A 17,138-nucleotide genomic window follows, 5' to 3' on the forward strand; every position below is an offset into this window, starting at 1 on the left:
TATTAAAGCATTAGGCTCTTAAGGATGTTTTTTATAAAAAGATTGTGTTTGAAATATTTTTAATGGGAAAAATCAACCTGTGACTAAAACAGCATGAAGGTAAAGTCTTAGGAGGAGTTGGTATATTAAACATTGAGACTAGATTCACCCATTAGACAGTTGTAATAGGGAAGGAATAAGTTGAAAGGCTTTAAGTAAAATTCCCAGTGCAACCGTAATCATAGACAACCAAGGGTCACCTCCATAATGCCTCGGACAGCAGCATATGCCACTCAATTACATAATAATTGAATTTAGCAGCAATTGAAACCCAAAGATGCTGGAGGAATACAATGAGGCTGGGGAAGTCTGTAGAAGTATCGGGTGCTGGAGGCTTTAGGTAGAGGGTCTTTAGGGGTGCTGGAAGAAATGGGGACTATACTGGGATCAAGCCTCAAGTGACTTTCTCAAACCTCAAAAATGTTTGGATGAAGGTTGACAGAGGCTCTTTCTTTAACAGAACTAATTACTCATGCTTTACAGATCTTCAACTGTGATTGATTTAGCAGAATTAAAAAGAAAACAGTTGTACAAACTAGGCTTAGTAAATACCTCCCCTGCTAAAGCAGCAGTTTGTTTTCCTGACAGATTCAATCCATTCTAGAAAGGATCAAAAGGAAATCACTTAATTTTGCAGTCCTGGCTATGACCTTACATACCTTTGTGTGTGGGTATTTATAAATCATGGAATGGTCATTGGATCTCTTCCTTAAAAAAGTCAAGTGATGGTTAAATGCTAATTAGCCTTTTAAGCACCAGATAAGGTCTGTTTCAATAGTTGCATCTCCAACCATATCAATGGGGGAAAAATCTTAGTTGAACCTGATTACCAGTCTCAATATAAACAAGTAAAAGGAGCATCAGTATAAACCATTTTCACGTGCAGTTTATTTACAGCTTTAGAGTTAATATAACTAGATGTTTACATGACTGGTTCTGTCATCCTCACAAAGCAGTAACAATAGCTGGTTCTTCTACAGTGCTTTACAGCTTCAAAGTACTGTTCAGGCACCAACTAACTAATCCTAATAACACCTCACAGAAGTTGATTATTCTGATTTTACAGATGAGATGTACAAAAGAGGTTAAGGCCTATCTTTTCAAAAGCACATTTTTTGGATTTCTCAGTGATTAGGCTACCAATTGTGTAATACCTGAACTGATTTTCAGAGGTACTGAGCACCAGAATCAACCATAGACTTTAGTTGGAGTAGTGGATCTTTAGTTGGAGTAGTGGATTTTTGGACCTTCTAAAAATCAGGCCTAAGGTGTATCAGGGTTAGGCGGCCATAATTTGAGTAACTCAACTAGCAGCAGTTTTTTTTTCAATGTTAAACACTCTCCCACATAATTCTGAGGTTATATGCAGGCAAGAATAAACAAGTCTTCTAAAATGAGTTGCATGTACTGGGTTACAGTAGAGATACTTATTTCTCAAATGTACTGGACTATATGCAAGGTGATAAAATTGTTACCTAGTTGGTAGGGTCGGAAGGGACCTGAGCAGATCATTATCCAGGGGCTTGTCTGTGGCCTCCACCCAGATGGAGCCCATGGGGGGTCTGGCATCCCCCTCCCCCCTGGCCTGCAGGGGTTGCCTGTTGACTTTTCAAAATAATTTTGAACATTGCTCATTTACTTTTAAATTCAATGTTTTCCTTCTCTGCCAGCCAACCTCCTCCTTCTCTACCAGCACTCCAAAGCATCCATTCTTAGTGGGTAGCATTGCCAGACACTACTGCAAGGCAATTAAATAACGTAAATTAACATGTAATCATCACTTGAATAACAGTGATATATTCTTGAATAATAGTGACATGTGCCGTATCAAAGATGTTATACAGAATCTAAGGGGGAAGAGTTGAGGCTTGAATTTAATTATTTTTTTAATGTTAATATCTGTGACTAAAAATTAACTTTAATGTCCTTGTCCCATTTAAAATGCTCATTTTATTTAAATACTCATTTTATTTATTTAAGCTGGCTTATTAATCAAGCTCCACTAACCAGGAGTAGAGAAATTCTACAAAAATTCCTGAAATATTACTCGTTATGCTTTTATAGCTCGAATTTAGCTAATTACATCAAATATGTAGTACGTTACCAAATAAAGTAGTTTCATTAAAGTTTAATTAGAGCTTTTTTCCATTATTGATTTAGTACCCTCTTGTAATGTTACATTGGTAGCCAAGTGACTTCAGCACCATTGAAATGAGAGCTACAGTTTTAGCCCCAGGGCTTGTTTTTGTTTCTTTTTGTATTAACAGGATTGCAGTAATACAAAGTCTCATACAAAAATATTATTTATGATGTCTGTTTTTTCCAGTTTTCAAATCTATCTGTCACCAAGTCTCTGGGCATGCGTATGCAAGAGCAATATGAAATTTCATATTAAAGACATTAATTAACTACTGTAGACATAATGAGACAGGAATGTAAAAATATCCTTCCCAGCACCCTCGGGCAAAAGCCTAAATGTGTTGATGAGCTGACATGATAAATGGGTAGACAGGTTGGAATTGAAAGGAGTTTGTATGCTTTTTAAAGCCTGTGTCCTTAAAGCATGAAACTTAGTGATGATATCTCTTCCCTTTTGCTTGGTTTCTAGGCTGCAGTTGTTGTAGTATTCAACTTCGCCATGGTTCTGCTAATTTTTCCTGCTATTCTGAGCATGGACCTGTACCGTCGGGAGGACAGGAGATTGGATATATTCTGCTGCTTTACAAGGTGAGGCTATCTGGTAGGGTTACCATCAAACATGGTAATACACAGAGCTTAGTCTCTCCTCTTTTGTGTGCATAGCTCTCATTGTACTAAGTAGAGTTTTGCCTGCAGAAGAACTGCAGGATCAGGCCTATAGTAAAATGTTGTCATCATGGTTTCACTGCAGGCAAGTAAAACAACTGTCCTGTCTTGGTTTTCTGGTTGACAGATGGTAAACAATAAGATGCCACTTTCTGCCTTGCACACTGAGCCACTACATTCATTTTATCTTTTGGGGACTAGTTTTCTACCATCAAAAATGTATGAAAGAATAGTTCCTTGATCCTCCACCTCTTAGTCATCTACTTAAAACCAGCCACAGTTGGGTTGGGTTTGTTTCTGGGGGGAGGTGTTTAACTTTAGTATAAAGAGTTAAGTTATCTCTTGCTGTGTTTTCAAGGTAGTAGGAATGACAAATTCAGAGAACTGATTGCAAGCCAGGGGTACGAGGTAAAGTTATTGCTCAGAAAAGGGTAATAACTTTATACCTGGTTTCTGCCCAGCTTCATTTGCATGTGGAGGCAGTCTGTGGCTTGGAGACCATAGCTGCTGCAATCTCCAAGCTGCTGGGGAGCATAGTGCACTCCCAGGACTGAAGGATCACAGCAGCTACAGCTTCCCTGCTGTGGGAGTGCAGGGGTGCTCCAAGCAGCATCTGGGAGGTCACAGGTACTGTGATCTCCCAGCTCTGGGGTACCCATGCAACTGGCAGACTGCAGCAGCGGCCCATGACTACCAGGGCTGAGCCTCACAGCTGATGGGGCTCTTGGTCTCAGCTGCACCACAGGCACAGGGATTTCCCCTTGCCGTGTGGGGGTGTTAGTTGCTTATGGTCCCCATGGCTGAGAACCCCATCAGGAAAGGGGGTGCCCAGCCATGGGAGCCTGCTTCTTGCTGATGCAAGGGAAGCCCAGGATTGGGATCCCCCTACACCAGCAATAAGGCATGATTGGATCTAATGTGCAATCACATCTCCTGCCAGGCACATGTGGCAGGAGGTGTGATTGTGGGATTGTGCATTAGATTCAATTGCACCTTTACCTGCATGTTTAGAGGGGGCCTAAGTACAACAAAACATCTCAGAAGCACTTGCATTTTCAGTGCTTCAAATGGTGTTTACTGTCTCCTCAGTTTTAAGGCTTTTAAAGAAAAAGCTTCTCTCTGATAATTTGAGGTCCATTGTTGTTTTCTCAAACAAGATATCCACTGTGTTCCTGTATGTATGAAGCTAAGTACTTTGAGGGATTTCATCTCTTCATGTTGCTCTCCCTTCTTGGGAATTAATCCTCACTTATGTTTACTTCATTTTTCAAACATGCAGTCAGTATATGGCAAGTAGTTTCAAACTGCTTCCAATTTACTGTGGTTTTCCCAAAGGCACAAGATCTTATCCAGAAGGCCCAAATATTATTTAACAGTTGACTGATTCAAAATTATAACTTCAATAATTCTAAGAAAAGAATTCAGTTCTTTGTATGTTTATGTTTCAGTATCCTAAATAGTATAACCTTTAGCATGGCTATAACAGGTGCAAACCCAAATCCATGTTGTGTATGCAGATTGTGTAACTACATGTCTATTGACCTGATTTGCATGTGTAATTAATTATTTGCGTGAGCAATGCTAGTTTCTTCATGTAAAAGTTGGTTTTGTGGCTATTAGTGTGTTCCATAGATACAATAGACACATTTTTTCAGCCACATTGAAAAATAGTTTCCTTAAAGGGCAAAAAAAAATCTTCATCTGACTATTTTACATAACTAAAGTGAAAACAAATCCAATATTAGTAGCAGTAGTCTCAGATGGAAACAGATTACACTGTCTAGTCTGATTAAAATGAGAATGTATCTGAATGTCAATGAGTGTCTTTTCTTTTTTCTTTCAGTCCATGTGCTAGTAGAGTGATTCAGATTGAGCCTCAAGCATATGCAGATAACAATGACAATGCTCGCTACAGCCCACCGCCACCCTACAGCAGGCACAGTTTTGCACAAGAAACTCAGATTACAATGCAGTCCACAGTGCAGTTACGCACAGAATATGACCCTCATACACAGGTGTACTATACTACAGCAGAGCCTCGCTCAGAAATATCTGTGCAACCAGTCACGGTGACACAGGATAACCTCAGCTGCCAGAGCCCAGAAAGCACAAGCTCAACGAGGGATTTGCTTTCCCAATTCTCAGAATCTAACATGCATTGTCTGGAGCCACCCTGTACTAAATGGACACTCTCATCTTTTGCTGAAAAGCACTATGCTCCCTTCCTGCTAAAACCAAAAGCCAAGGTAACTTATGAGCTGAAAAAAACACATCTGGTTTTCAAAATTACTCATTTCTTCCTTGCCTAAGAGTAAAAGAATTTGGTAAATTGCAGTTGCTCAAAAGAAAAAAAGTGCATTTTATTTGAAATGCTGATTCTTAAATATCTTGTAGCTATTTTCAGGCTTGAAGTTCTTTACCATTCCTCTACAGTTTCTATGACAGTATTCTTACACAGATTATGAGTGGAGGGTTCGCTTGCATTCTGTAACTTAACTTGGTTTCGCTGTTCACAAACTTATTACTAGATTTCTGACTTTACTTCTCTTTAAAGCTAGGAGTATTATTCAGTTCCCATTGACTACAATAGAAATTAGATTGGCCCATAGTGTGGATCAGTGCATAGCATTAAAAGACTAATGCTATGGAAGTTAATACCAGAATAGTTCCTGTAGTATGGGCTATGGCTGTAAGTACTGTCAGTTCTTTGGAAATGTAGAACTGACTGAATTTCTATTTTCTACTGCAGATTGTGGTTATTTTCCTCTTTCTGGGTTTACTTGGACTCAGTCTTTATGGAACTACCAGAGTTAAAGATGGATTGGACCTCACAGACATTGTACCACGAGAAACCCGGGAATATGACTTTATTGCTGCACAGTTCAAGTACTTCTCTTTCTACAACATGTATATAGTAACCCAGAAAGCAGACTATCCCAATACCCAGCACTTACTTTATGAACTTCATAAAAGTTTCAGCAACGTGACATACGTGTTGTTGGAAGAAAACAAGCAGCTTCCAAAAATGTGGTTGCATTACTTTCGAGACTGGCTGCAAGGTAAGAAAGAAGTTGAGTGGCTAGTAAAGATTTTCTGTGTCTAAATATTTTAAGAACAGTAGTTAAGATCTCTGTATTAAGTAAGAGCCTCCTGTTAAGTGTGCTGTGACCGCTGCAGACAAGCATTGTCCTTGTGTTTCTTTGTCAGTCTTTTGTTCCCTGTTACATACTTACATTATTAGCTTTTTGGGAAAGCATCTTTTTGTTCTGATTTTGTCCAGGGCCTTAGAACACTGCAGTGCTGAGCTATAACTAGAGCTGCAAAGTGGTAAGGCAATACAAATAAATAATAAAGGATTATTAGGATTAGGATTATTATAGTAATTCATTCTGAAGCAAACAATTTATTAGTATTTAAAATAGTAACATTTTCACAAGTTTAATATTTCTTAGGTCTGGGTAAACAAATTCAGCCTAGAAATGCCTCTGACTCCTCTCCATCTTTCAGTTGGAAGGACTTTTAAGAAGTATTTACCAACTGAAAAATAAATTGCACTGACTTGCCAAGACTGCAAATTTTAGTCTTCATGGTTCACAGATAGCTAATGTAGTAAATGATCCTTGAAAGTCATGCACCTAAATGCCTTCTGAAAATATGGCGGGCAGAATGAGGGAATTGGATCATTACAGGACCGATTCTGTAAAATGATCAAGTTCTAGCTGTGCTTTATTCCTTGATATATCAGGCTGAGAGGACCCATTAGTTGTTATTTAAAACTTTAATTTGTCTGAAAGGCCTGGATCCACCCATCAGTCTTGCTTGCTTGCATTTTGTTTGCAATATTTTGCTCAAAAACTTATTTAATTGCTAGAGAGAAGGCAACACATTTGAATATACATTTCCAGTACATTCAGAGACTTCAACAATTTGGCATTTAATTGAAACACGTTTCTCTCACGATGTTGCTTTTTACATAAAGCAGTTTTGAGGTAACAGTGGGGAAAAATACAGACAGTTGAAGGATGTGTCTTCCTCTCCCTGCAAATCCCCTTTTTTTTGTTTGTTTCCCAGTGACAGACAGGCAAATAGCTCGCTGTACAAGACAAGGAGATCTGGCATGAGCTGCCAGTAGTGAGCTTCAGGGAAGGTTGTTTATTGTGGAAATTATTTCCCTGTCTGCAAGCATTAGTGCTGAGGCTCAGCATGCAATGTTATTGGTAAGCTTGTGAAGATGGCAGCTCTAGATCTGTCTTGCTGTTGGCAGCATGTGGTAAATCTCTTCATAGTGTATCACTAGAGTTGCAGGCTTTGTTACTTATATAAACTGAGATCCTGGCACCTTCCAGAGACTACTTTCATTCTTCCATTCCTATCCCCACAGGCCACTTACATGCCATCCTTCCATCTTCTTTTATTTCAGGGACCAAAAATACTATTTTCTTTCTCAGTGACAATTTTTATATATTTAAATGTATCATGAGGATTTTTGGTGGTCTGTAAATTACAGTGATCCTGAAATCCTCTAGAAATGATAGGCAATTAACAATAGTTCCTTAGGCATTCTTTCAGATGCTTGTTAGTCGTGTCAGTGTACCAGTTCAATAAGAAGAAACTGGCACTGGTATTTTTTGTCCATGTCAGCAGCACTGTAATGGGGATAACCCATCCAAGTCAAAAAGCTTCAAAATGGATTTGGGACTCTAGAGGGAGGATCCAGATTTCTTCTAAAAGCTTTAGAATAAAGGGGAGGGGGAATAAAAGACTGGTGTTTTTTTGCACATTTTACATAAGCATACTGTGAACACAATTGTATGCTTAATTTGCAAACACCAGTTGGGTAATTTGCATGCAAATGGATAATTCTCATTATTTGCATGTCTAGTTATCACTCTTTCTTTATATGATTTTCTTTTGATAATAGTCTGAAAGGTCTGCTTATAAATATTGTCTGTCTGGCATGGTGCCTTGTATGCTCATTTTACTAAGGAAAGCCATCGCTATTGTAATTTAGAAGTTAATCTGTGTTTGGTGGTCCTTCCTTCTCTCCCACGTCCTCCTTGAACAGCCCTCCTTTTAACTCCCCAAATCATCTTTTAAATTCCTCCTTATGATAATAAAAACCCTTGCACTTAACTCCCTCACTACAAGCATTACTCTGATATTAGCTTTCTTTTAACATTATGCTGTTTCAGAAAAGGCTTGTATGGAATAACACTGTATGCAGGAAGGAGAGATTAGTATTTTTCCACTTTCTAAGTTATGTTTTACCTGCTCTGTCCCCCACAACAAATAGAGCTTTCTTACTGGGTGCTCTGAAGTTCCTTAGAGGATGATAGACTATCTGGTGTTAAGTAGTTGCCCCCTATGTCTGGCCAGGTGCTGAGGAACTGTATTTGGCAGGCTTGTTTCATTGCTTTGTTCTGAACCTGTTGACTCTATGAGTTGGTATGATTATATAGGACTACATGGGAGGTGGTTTTCCAGGGGGAGGGGAAAGAGTTTGTAAATGTGAATGAGCACTCAGGCCCTAAGGCTGTGTCACTTAGGCCATGTTTTCTCTTCCAGCACTCTTATCTCTTTACAGCTGTAGCTAACCTATCAGATCTGTAATTATGGTTTTGATTACAGACTCACAGTGCAGCTGTGAGGTGGGTCGGTGCCTTTTTTTTTTCTCTCCCTCTGCTTTTTCCTTTCCTTCCCTGGACATGCGGTTTGTCAACTGTTCTCACAGAGCCTCCTTGTACTGGGCTGTGGCTTCCTGTTCTTAAATCTGATCCAAATTTGTGCTGTGAGGTATTTCCCCCCACAAAGGGTGGCAAAGAGGAAAATAACAGTTGCGAGTGAATAGGTGTTGGCTGTGATCTTTACACGTGCTGGCAGCAGATCCCACGACTTGTATTAGCTACACAAGTTGAACAGATGGAACAAATTGACAAAATCGTGTTCACTCACGCTGTGCTCAAGAAGCAGCTGAGTTGCTTTTTGAAGCTAAGAGTTGGAGTGTGGTTTTTTCCCCCTCATAGTGGAATTTCTAGTCGTATCATAGAGCCTATTGCCTTAGCCCTCCCCAGTAGCACAAGAGTCAATGAGAGTGGTGTGTATCTTCCTTCCTTGCTTTGATACACATGGCCAGCATCTCGGAGAGGGTGGGGAGCATGGGGCATGAATTTCTTTCTAGACAGACTGCATTTCTTTCTGATTTAACTGCACTGCTGTCAAGGGATAAACTTGGTCCCTTCTGTTTTGGCACTGTTCACTGTTGGGTAAAACTTCAGCAGTATTTAGGGGGTGGGGCAGTAGCAAACAGTGGAGGTAATAAATATGATGGGATTTTGAATATATTAATTGGAAACCTATGGTTCATTAATGCAGACACCTGGGAATGCCCCCTGTTTTGGGGGTACAAACTGAGTGATAGTTTCTGATCTAATTCGGTCCCCTGTGCCCAGGCAGTGTACAGCTGTTCCAGCCCAGGAGAAGCCCTGACAAGGAATTGTGGCTCAGAGTCATAATTCCTTCCCTGCTCTCCCCTTTCTCCTGGGAGGAAGCAGATTACTGCAGCTTTCTTGTAGGCACAGGTTACAGCTCCCCTTTGCTAGCTGAACTTTGCTGGTCAGCGCAGGGTTGAACCAGTCTTTCTCCCCACCCCACACCTGTAGCCAGCTTGCTGTGTCCCCAGGTTCCAGCTACAATGTAAAAGGCCATAGTCCAGGCCTGCATATTAAAAATGGCAATTACTTTTGTTTCCTTCAACCGTATGTTTAAAAGTTTCGTTTGTTATTTACATGTTTCATCTTTCCCACTCTTCCCCAATTCTCTTTAGGACTTCAGGATGCATTTGACAGTGACTGGGAAACTGGGAAAATCACATATAACAATTATAAAAATGGATCTGACGATGCTGTTCTGGCTTACAAACTTCTGGTGCAAACAGGCAACCGAGATAAACCCATTGATGTCAGTCAGGTAGTGTCCCAGATGTCACAGTGACCATACAGATTTATATGGAAATGCACAAACTGGTGGGATTAGTTGGAGAAATGGAGACTATTCTGTTGGTTTCTTGAATGTCTTGATGAGTTGACATGGCCAAGCCTGCAGTCTCACTTGAGTATCCCCTCTGACTTCACTAGGTCTACTTATGGAAATAATGGCTGCAAGGCATGTATTCTGTTACATTAAAAATTACTCCTTCCAAATGTCAATGAAGTCCTGGGTGCGGTGTATTAAATGTTTCTTATGCTTTCTGAAAGACATAAAATCTGTGTTCTGTTCTCATTGAACTCGATGGGAGCTTCATCCTTGTATTCAAAAGTGTGGTTGAGCTTCCTCAAACTTCATTCTCCCCCAGCTTAACACCACTTTACTTCACTAACCCCACTTACTCCCTGAGCTGTGAGTAAGAAATATAGGTTTGACCCCTTTTCTTGGTCCCCCTTAGAAGTAGATTCCCACTTACTTAATTTATTCCCAACAATTTGTATTGAAAAATGGATTTTAGGAGGGTTTTTTTTTAAAGGGGAGGTAATGGATACAATAGAATTAGAGAAATCGCATACAGTATAATATTTGTGTACCATCATTACTAAACATAAAGATGTACTAGAATTAGGAATGTCAGCTGGTTAAGCTGCCTGAATAAAACACATCAGAACTCCTTTTTTTATCATAATCATAAAATATAGCTGCATTTACAGTTTTTTATGATGATCACATTTGGAAGACAGAACACTGGTTTGACTCTTGATATCAAAATTAGATTTTAAGACTATTAAGAAAAATATTGTAGTCAAATGGCTTCTCTTCTGTCAGAAGCATAGTCAAGCCTCTGTGCTTTTGGGCAAAAAATAGTCACTCTAATGATCTTTCCGGCAGCTCTGTTTATTGTCTGCCTTTTTTTGCTGGCATTAAAGGTGACAGATTTACGGAGTACATTGTTCAAAGTTACTATGGTGTGTAAAACACAGTGCCGTATGGCAACATGTAGCACAGTATCAAGTCTGACAGGAGCCTGAGCTAGGAATTAAGCAGAGGATGGAGATGCCCAAGTAGTTTTGTTTGGTGGTATGTACCAGGTACACCGTGGAACAAATGTGATTGGACCATGGCTGCTGATATAATTTCCTGTGCCTGGGAGGGAGAAAAGTGTGGTGCACCCACAGGGGCTGTGAGCTGTACTGTGCAATTCCAAAGACAGCTTGAAGACATACAGTTGTTGCATATCCTGTGGATTAATTGAATCCAGATCCTTGGAATTCAACTTTCTTTTTCTTTTTTCTTTTTTTTAACTGCTGTCACTGTTGTTTTTCATTTCATTAAAAAGACCTGAAACTGGAGTCAGGCCAGAATTTAAAATAAACAAAACAAAAAAATACAAAATGCTTTTCATCCAGAAAGTCCTCGGGCATGGCTTTTGCTCTGCAACATTTGGCTATGAACCCTGGAAATACACTACCACTGCTACCCTGCAGATACATTTGCCTACAATGACCCAAGCAACACAGTGCATTCGTCTGCCTTCTTGGCGTTGGGCATTTTCTGAATACATAGGTCATAGGAGGCAAGTGTTAGCAAAATTTATACAGATGTTGTTTTATTTTTATAGCTCTCCTCCATTTACTGGGTGGCATTTCCTTCAGTGTTAACAACAGAGGTTAACTGCACACAGACGTGTATAGGGACTCTTGCCAGGTTTTTTTTTTCCTTCTTAAAATATTTTTGCTCCAACTTGGTCGTTTTTCCCCCTTGGCTGTAGACAGTCTTTCAGAATTCATGTTTAATTGGTTCAGTCTATTCTGGAACCATCTGCTAGGTTAGTGTTTGTAATAAATATCATATCTTGTTCACAAAATAAATACAACACTTCTGTAGTGATTTTCTTTTTTTGATATTTAGATGTTTTGCACTCATTTCCAAACAATAGTTTTTCTGTTCAGTCACTTCATGTGCAGTCACATACTGTATGTCCACATGCATTGCATCTTCCTGTCATCTTTTGTTTTAAGCTGTGCATAAAAAAGTCCTGAAAAAACTCTATTCTGAAAAGCTTCTAATCTTTTCATGTTGCAGTTGACTAAACAGCGTCTGGTGGATGCAGATGGGATCATTAACCCAAATGCTTTCTACATCTACCTGACAGCCTGGGTTAGCAATGACCCCGTGGCCTATGCTGCCTCACAAGCCAACATCCGGCCTCACCGTCCAGAATGGGTCCATGACAAAGCAGACTATATGCCAGAAACAAGGCTGAGAAGTAAGTAAAATTTCATCTTAATGTCCTACAGTTTATATAAGTGCCTCACTCCTTCCTTCAAGGCTCAGTAACACTCTAGTTAGTTGATACTGTACAGGTCCTGGAAGCATAAACAGAACAATATATTGTGTTACCTTAAAACCTCGGCAGACGGATATAGCATCGTGTGGTACTGCTGCAGGGCTTTATCATCTTGAAAAATTCATTCTATATAATAGTTTGTATCTAAGCTCTGAAACTTACAGTAGACAATTTTGCATATTGCTTGTTAATTTTATAAGTTAAGGAAGCCTTGTTGTAAGTAGGGTTTGTAGGGTATTCTGCCTTTGCTATTTCTGTGTTTCATCACAGAGAATTATATCATGTTTATCCTAAATTTGCCAAGTTAGCATGGAAGGAATTTTTGGCAAGTTAGGTCATTCATATAAGTCATCAACACCTGTATTATGCTAGAGATGTTTGGGTAGTGCAGAGATGTGTGGAAGAGCGTGTTCTTCTTCCTTTTTACCTACCCCCCATTCACCACTTTCCATTCTGAACTGGTAATCCTGAGTTGGTCTGCTTTGCTTTTACATTAGATTTATTTGGTAGATCTCTAGTTGGGTAATGAGGGATGGAGGTGGAAGGAGAGTTTGGTTCTCTTGGAAATGTGATTGGATAACAAGCTAGTTGTGCTTCACTGTATCTGAACCCTAGAGCTTTGTGGCAGCCAGCCAAGTCTTGTCTTAATGAAAATTTATAGTTGAGATTATAATAAGGCAAATCATGTTTAGCAAGTCAACTGAATGACCCTGCAGGGTCTGGAACACACAGCAGCAATAACAAAATGCTTGCTGTGGAAGCCTTTTTTTCTTTCTTTTTTTTTTTGGGGGGGGTATTACAGTAGACTTAGCATTACATTCAAAAAGAAGCATGGAAAATCTAAGTTTGTCAGATTATTAAAGGATAAAAAGTTATGTATTTCCTCAATAAACCATTAGTTATATGTTTTTACCTCTTTTTGTGGATAATGTAACAAATACATTTCCCGACTGACTTTCGGACTGTTCAACTGAAATACTAAAAACTAGCAGGCCCCATTCACTACTACACTGTAGTTTGATCATGCCACTCCACTAATCTAAAAGAAGTGTACTTGATTTTCATAGAAGTACACTAGCATAACAACTGGAGTATGGAGTTTTACTCCAAACTAATTTGCTGTAAACAAAATGTTTAAGATATGGGGGAACTTTTTGGGAAGGCTGCTCTTTTATTCGTTTTGCATTATATACAGAAAACTGTATATAATGCATTTCAGTTACGTGTTATAGAAGTGTATATGTATACTAATACATATGCATTTGCTTGTAAATAATATCAAGCTGATCTTGATACACACAATCATTCTATTAGGTTGCACGGTAAAACATGTCCTGCTCCTATGCTTTGAGGGTTTTTAAAAACATCCACTTGTCACAAAGCTTCTGGGGTTAAACTTGCCTCAAATTTAACTTATTTTAGATTTTGCTTTAGAGAACAAAGTGCTTTCATCATGTTTACTTCTTTCAAATTTTTCTCCTTACAAAATCTGTATTGAAACATTATTATCTTTGTCCTAGTTCCAGCAGCTGAGCCCATTGAATATTCTCAGTTTCCTTTCTACCTCAATGGATTGCGTGAAACTTCTGACTTTGTGGAAGCTATTGAGAAAGTGAGAGCTATCTGTAATAACTACACCAGCCTGGGGATCTCCAGCTACCCAAATGGATACCCATTTCTTTTTTGGGAACAGTACATTGGGCTTCGCCACTGGCTTCTCTTGTCCATTAGTGTGGTTTTGGCTTGCACGTTTCTGGTGTGTGCCCTCTTCCTCCTAAACCCCTGGACAGCTGGGATCATTGTAAGTTTATTATAAGGGTCTTTGTTGAAGTCAAATTCCTTTCAGCATAGCTCTTGCTGTAGTCGGAAAGGTTTTGTTTATGTCTGGGCCTCTGGTGGAGTATGTATATTGCATCATTCATGATATATTTATTCAACTTGAGGGGGCAGGGTTCATGGCAAAAGTTGTAACCCTTAATAACCTTAATCTTTGGGCCATGCTCTTGTAGCTTTAAAGCTTTCTTATAAAGTTATCTAAACTTTTGCCCTTGCTCAGATACCCAGCAAGATGAGAAATAAGCCACAAAGAGAAATAGGAATGCTAAGTAGCTATTACCAATTTTTCTTTTTTCTTTTTAATTTAACAAACAAAAATATTTTGTGACCATTTCAGTGATTGTAGCTTGCCCATAAACAATAAATTCTTGTACTGACATGACCCTTAGAAAGATACGAGTAGTTAGGATGTTAGGAGAACAGTTGTACATCAATATGCACTGAGCAAGGAGTGTAATTTTTCTGTCCAAGAGAAAGAACAGTAAAATATTAATTGTATAAAATACTCCTTCAATGTATTCTGCAAGGCACTGTTAGCCTTGCAGTAAACATTCACGTTAAATTGAAGGATGATGTTCCTGTGTTTAAATTCCATAAACTATTGTATAGCTTATAAAATGCCAGAGGTAGAAAAGCACAGAGCAGTTACTAGTTTTTGTAATGTATATTTGTACTCCAGGTATGTTAAAAGGTAAATGTTTAGTCTAGAATATTTTTCACAGCACTTAAGCAATTTATGTTATCATTCATGATTCATTAGCTTATAAAATCATTTATTGTAGTTTCTACATTTTTCTTGAAGAAGGGGGCTTTAGTCCTCCATCCCTTTTAAAAGCATATGTATTTTTTTCTCTTGACTCCAGAAACTTTTTAACCTATTCCACAGATTCCCCCTGTCATTTTTTTTACAAGGTAGATGAAAGAAAAATAAAAGCTTTCTTTTAGATTTAACTGTTTGCTTTGTCCATCCCAATCCCTCCACATTTCTTTAAAGCTAAGAGGCCCTCTGTAACCTGAAACTCATCAGCTGATTACAGCATTCACTTTCTTCCGGACTTTAAACTTACTCTAGAGTCATCTTCACTTACTCCATAAGTTGTACAAAAAGTGTTGCATCAAAGTTCATTTATTTTATGTTTAGCAAAATGAAAGCAGAAACATTATATTCTGAAGGGTACGGATAGAGAAGAAGAATAAATTATGTTTGAGATTGCATGGACAAGTTGTGACCAATAGAAAATCGAAGTTTGCTCTGTCCACTGGCTCCTGAGGGAATAATTTAAACTGACTCTTGAGAGTCATTGCTATTGAATTAAATGAGATAAAACAAAACAGCTTGCCTTTGAGGGTGTGAGGAGGACTGCCATAAGGGATGTATTTTATATCCCTGTACTGTTTTGAATCATCTTCATTTCTCTAGAGTACAAGATGTTACTAACGGACGTTTGAAATCATGTAGGTGGTGGTGCTGGCTCTGATGACAGTGGAACTGTTTGGCATGATGGGTCTCATTGGAATAAAGCTGAGTGCAGTGCCTGTAGTTATCCTGATTGCCTCTGTTGGCATAGGTGTGGAATTCACGGTTCATGTTGCTTTGGTAAGTACAACACTTTTTAAAGCATACGTACTAAATATTTTGTTCACAATTTTTAAAAATACATCCTTAAAATTTTGCTCTGAAAAAAAAGCATTCAGAGGTATAAATAAGTGCTCTGATTTTTAAGAAGAAAAAAAAACAAGCTTGAACGTTGCACAAGGGTTAGTGTGCAAGTCAAATTGTCCTGATAAACTCCAATTGATTTGATATAATAATTTGCATCTATGAAGTCAGTGATGCATAAAATAAGAGGTATTATTTCATTTCAAGTCAACAGTGCCTTATTAAGTGTTTGACTATTACATTACAAATCTCAGCTTAAAGTAACGCGAAACTATGGTAGGTATTTCTGTGATCCATATGAAAATTTTGGCTAAGCAGAGCTGTTAGGGTCTCGTGTGTCAGCTCAGATACTACCACTCTATCTTAGGCCTCTGTTGTTGTCCTTAAGTAATGCTGAAGATCTTATAACATACACATTGTTTGTGCCCTGTTGTATCTAGATGCTGCCTGTTGTGTCAACTAGGCTGCTGGAAAAGATTTTCAGCCATGTAAGTGGCAGCTGGGTATCTTGTTCCCATAGATTTATAATGGGAATTGGATTCTGGCTTTGAAAATCTCTCCCTGTTGGCATATTTCTTTCAAAACATATTGATTGATGATTAATGTAATGGACCCAATCCTACAGTTCTCCTGCTAACTGAAAAGCAATGCAAAAAAATCAAGAGACAATCACCAGCATTTTCAAACTTAGATGTCAAAGTTTAGATACCTTAATTTACATTTAAGCACTTACATTAGTGACTTATTCCAAAGTGCTGATCAACTGCAGTTCTGAGATAAGCTAATGAAAGCTCTAGGACCTCAGCAGACCATTTATTTAAGTGACAAACTATGCAGTAAAATCTGTAGTTTTCAATATCCAGGTTTGAAAATCTTGGGCTTTTAGGTGACATTTGTCATGTCATGCTCAAGGGTCTATCTGGGCCCCCATTCTATACCCTATTTCCTACCACTTCTAACTTTGATAAAGTAAACAGTTTGTTTGCAAACTGTAATTCCTGAAAAGGCACATGAAATTATTTCTTTTCCTTGGGCAGAGTGTAAAATGAGTGTGTTCCTTAATGTTTCCTAGTATCTGATAAAGAGAAGGTTCTTCACACTCCCAATCCAGGATCATTCTCAAACATTTATCAGAAGATTTTAATATTTCTAGTCCATATGGAGTGGGGCCATATTAGAGAGACTTTAAGATCAGATGACTCTGGACAAGCCAGTTGCACTGCTTTGGGAAGGACCATGCCCTGTCTGTTACTATTTTCTGCTTTTCAGTAGTATCACTGAAGTCCAGTAGTATCAAAGAATGAAAGGAGAACACAAAACTAGAGGTTATTGAGTCTAGTCCCCTGCCATTTGAGGCAGCCTTGTGAGTAACCTTTAATCCAAAAGAGTCCACAGGAACATCCACTCCATCTCTACCCACATATCACAAGCCACAGCAAGGTCCCTAATATCTTCTGACGAATG

General features: G+C 38.7%; 1 protein-coding gene across 5 annotated transcripts in view; it reads left to right on the forward strand.

The window, feature by feature from the left end:
* PTCH1 (patched 1) overlaps positions 1-17,138 on the forward strand; it is a 106,325-nt gene that overhangs the window by 70,495 nt on the left and 18,692 nt on the right. For all 5 annotated transcript variants that reach the window (XM_019517346.1, XM_019517345.1, XM_019517347.1 and 2 more), the window contains 7 exons: positions 2,648-2,766; positions 4,688-5,090; positions 5,594-5,903; positions 9,668-9,810; positions 11,914-12,097; positions 13,699-13,979; positions 15,474-15,611. In XM_019517346.1, the coding sequence (XP_019372891.1) occupies positions 2,648-2,766; positions 4,688-5,090; positions 5,594-5,903; positions 9,668-9,810; positions 11,914-12,097; positions 13,699-13,979; positions 15,474-15,611 (1,578 nt within the window). The remainder of the gene's footprint in view (positions 1-2,647; positions 2,767-4,687; positions 5,091-5,593; positions 5,904-9,667; positions 9,811-11,913; positions 12,098-13,698; positions 13,980-15,473; positions 15,612-17,138) is intronic.

The sequence above is a fragment of the Gavialis gangeticus genome, unplaced genomic scaffold (assembly GCF_001723915.1).
Source record: "Gavialis gangeticus isolate Ggan-Ray unplaced genomic scaffold, GavGan_comp1, whole genome shotgun sequence".
Classification (NCBI taxonomy): domain Eukaryota; kingdom Metazoa; phylum Chordata; order Crocodylia; family Gavialidae; genus Gavialis; species Gavialis gangeticus.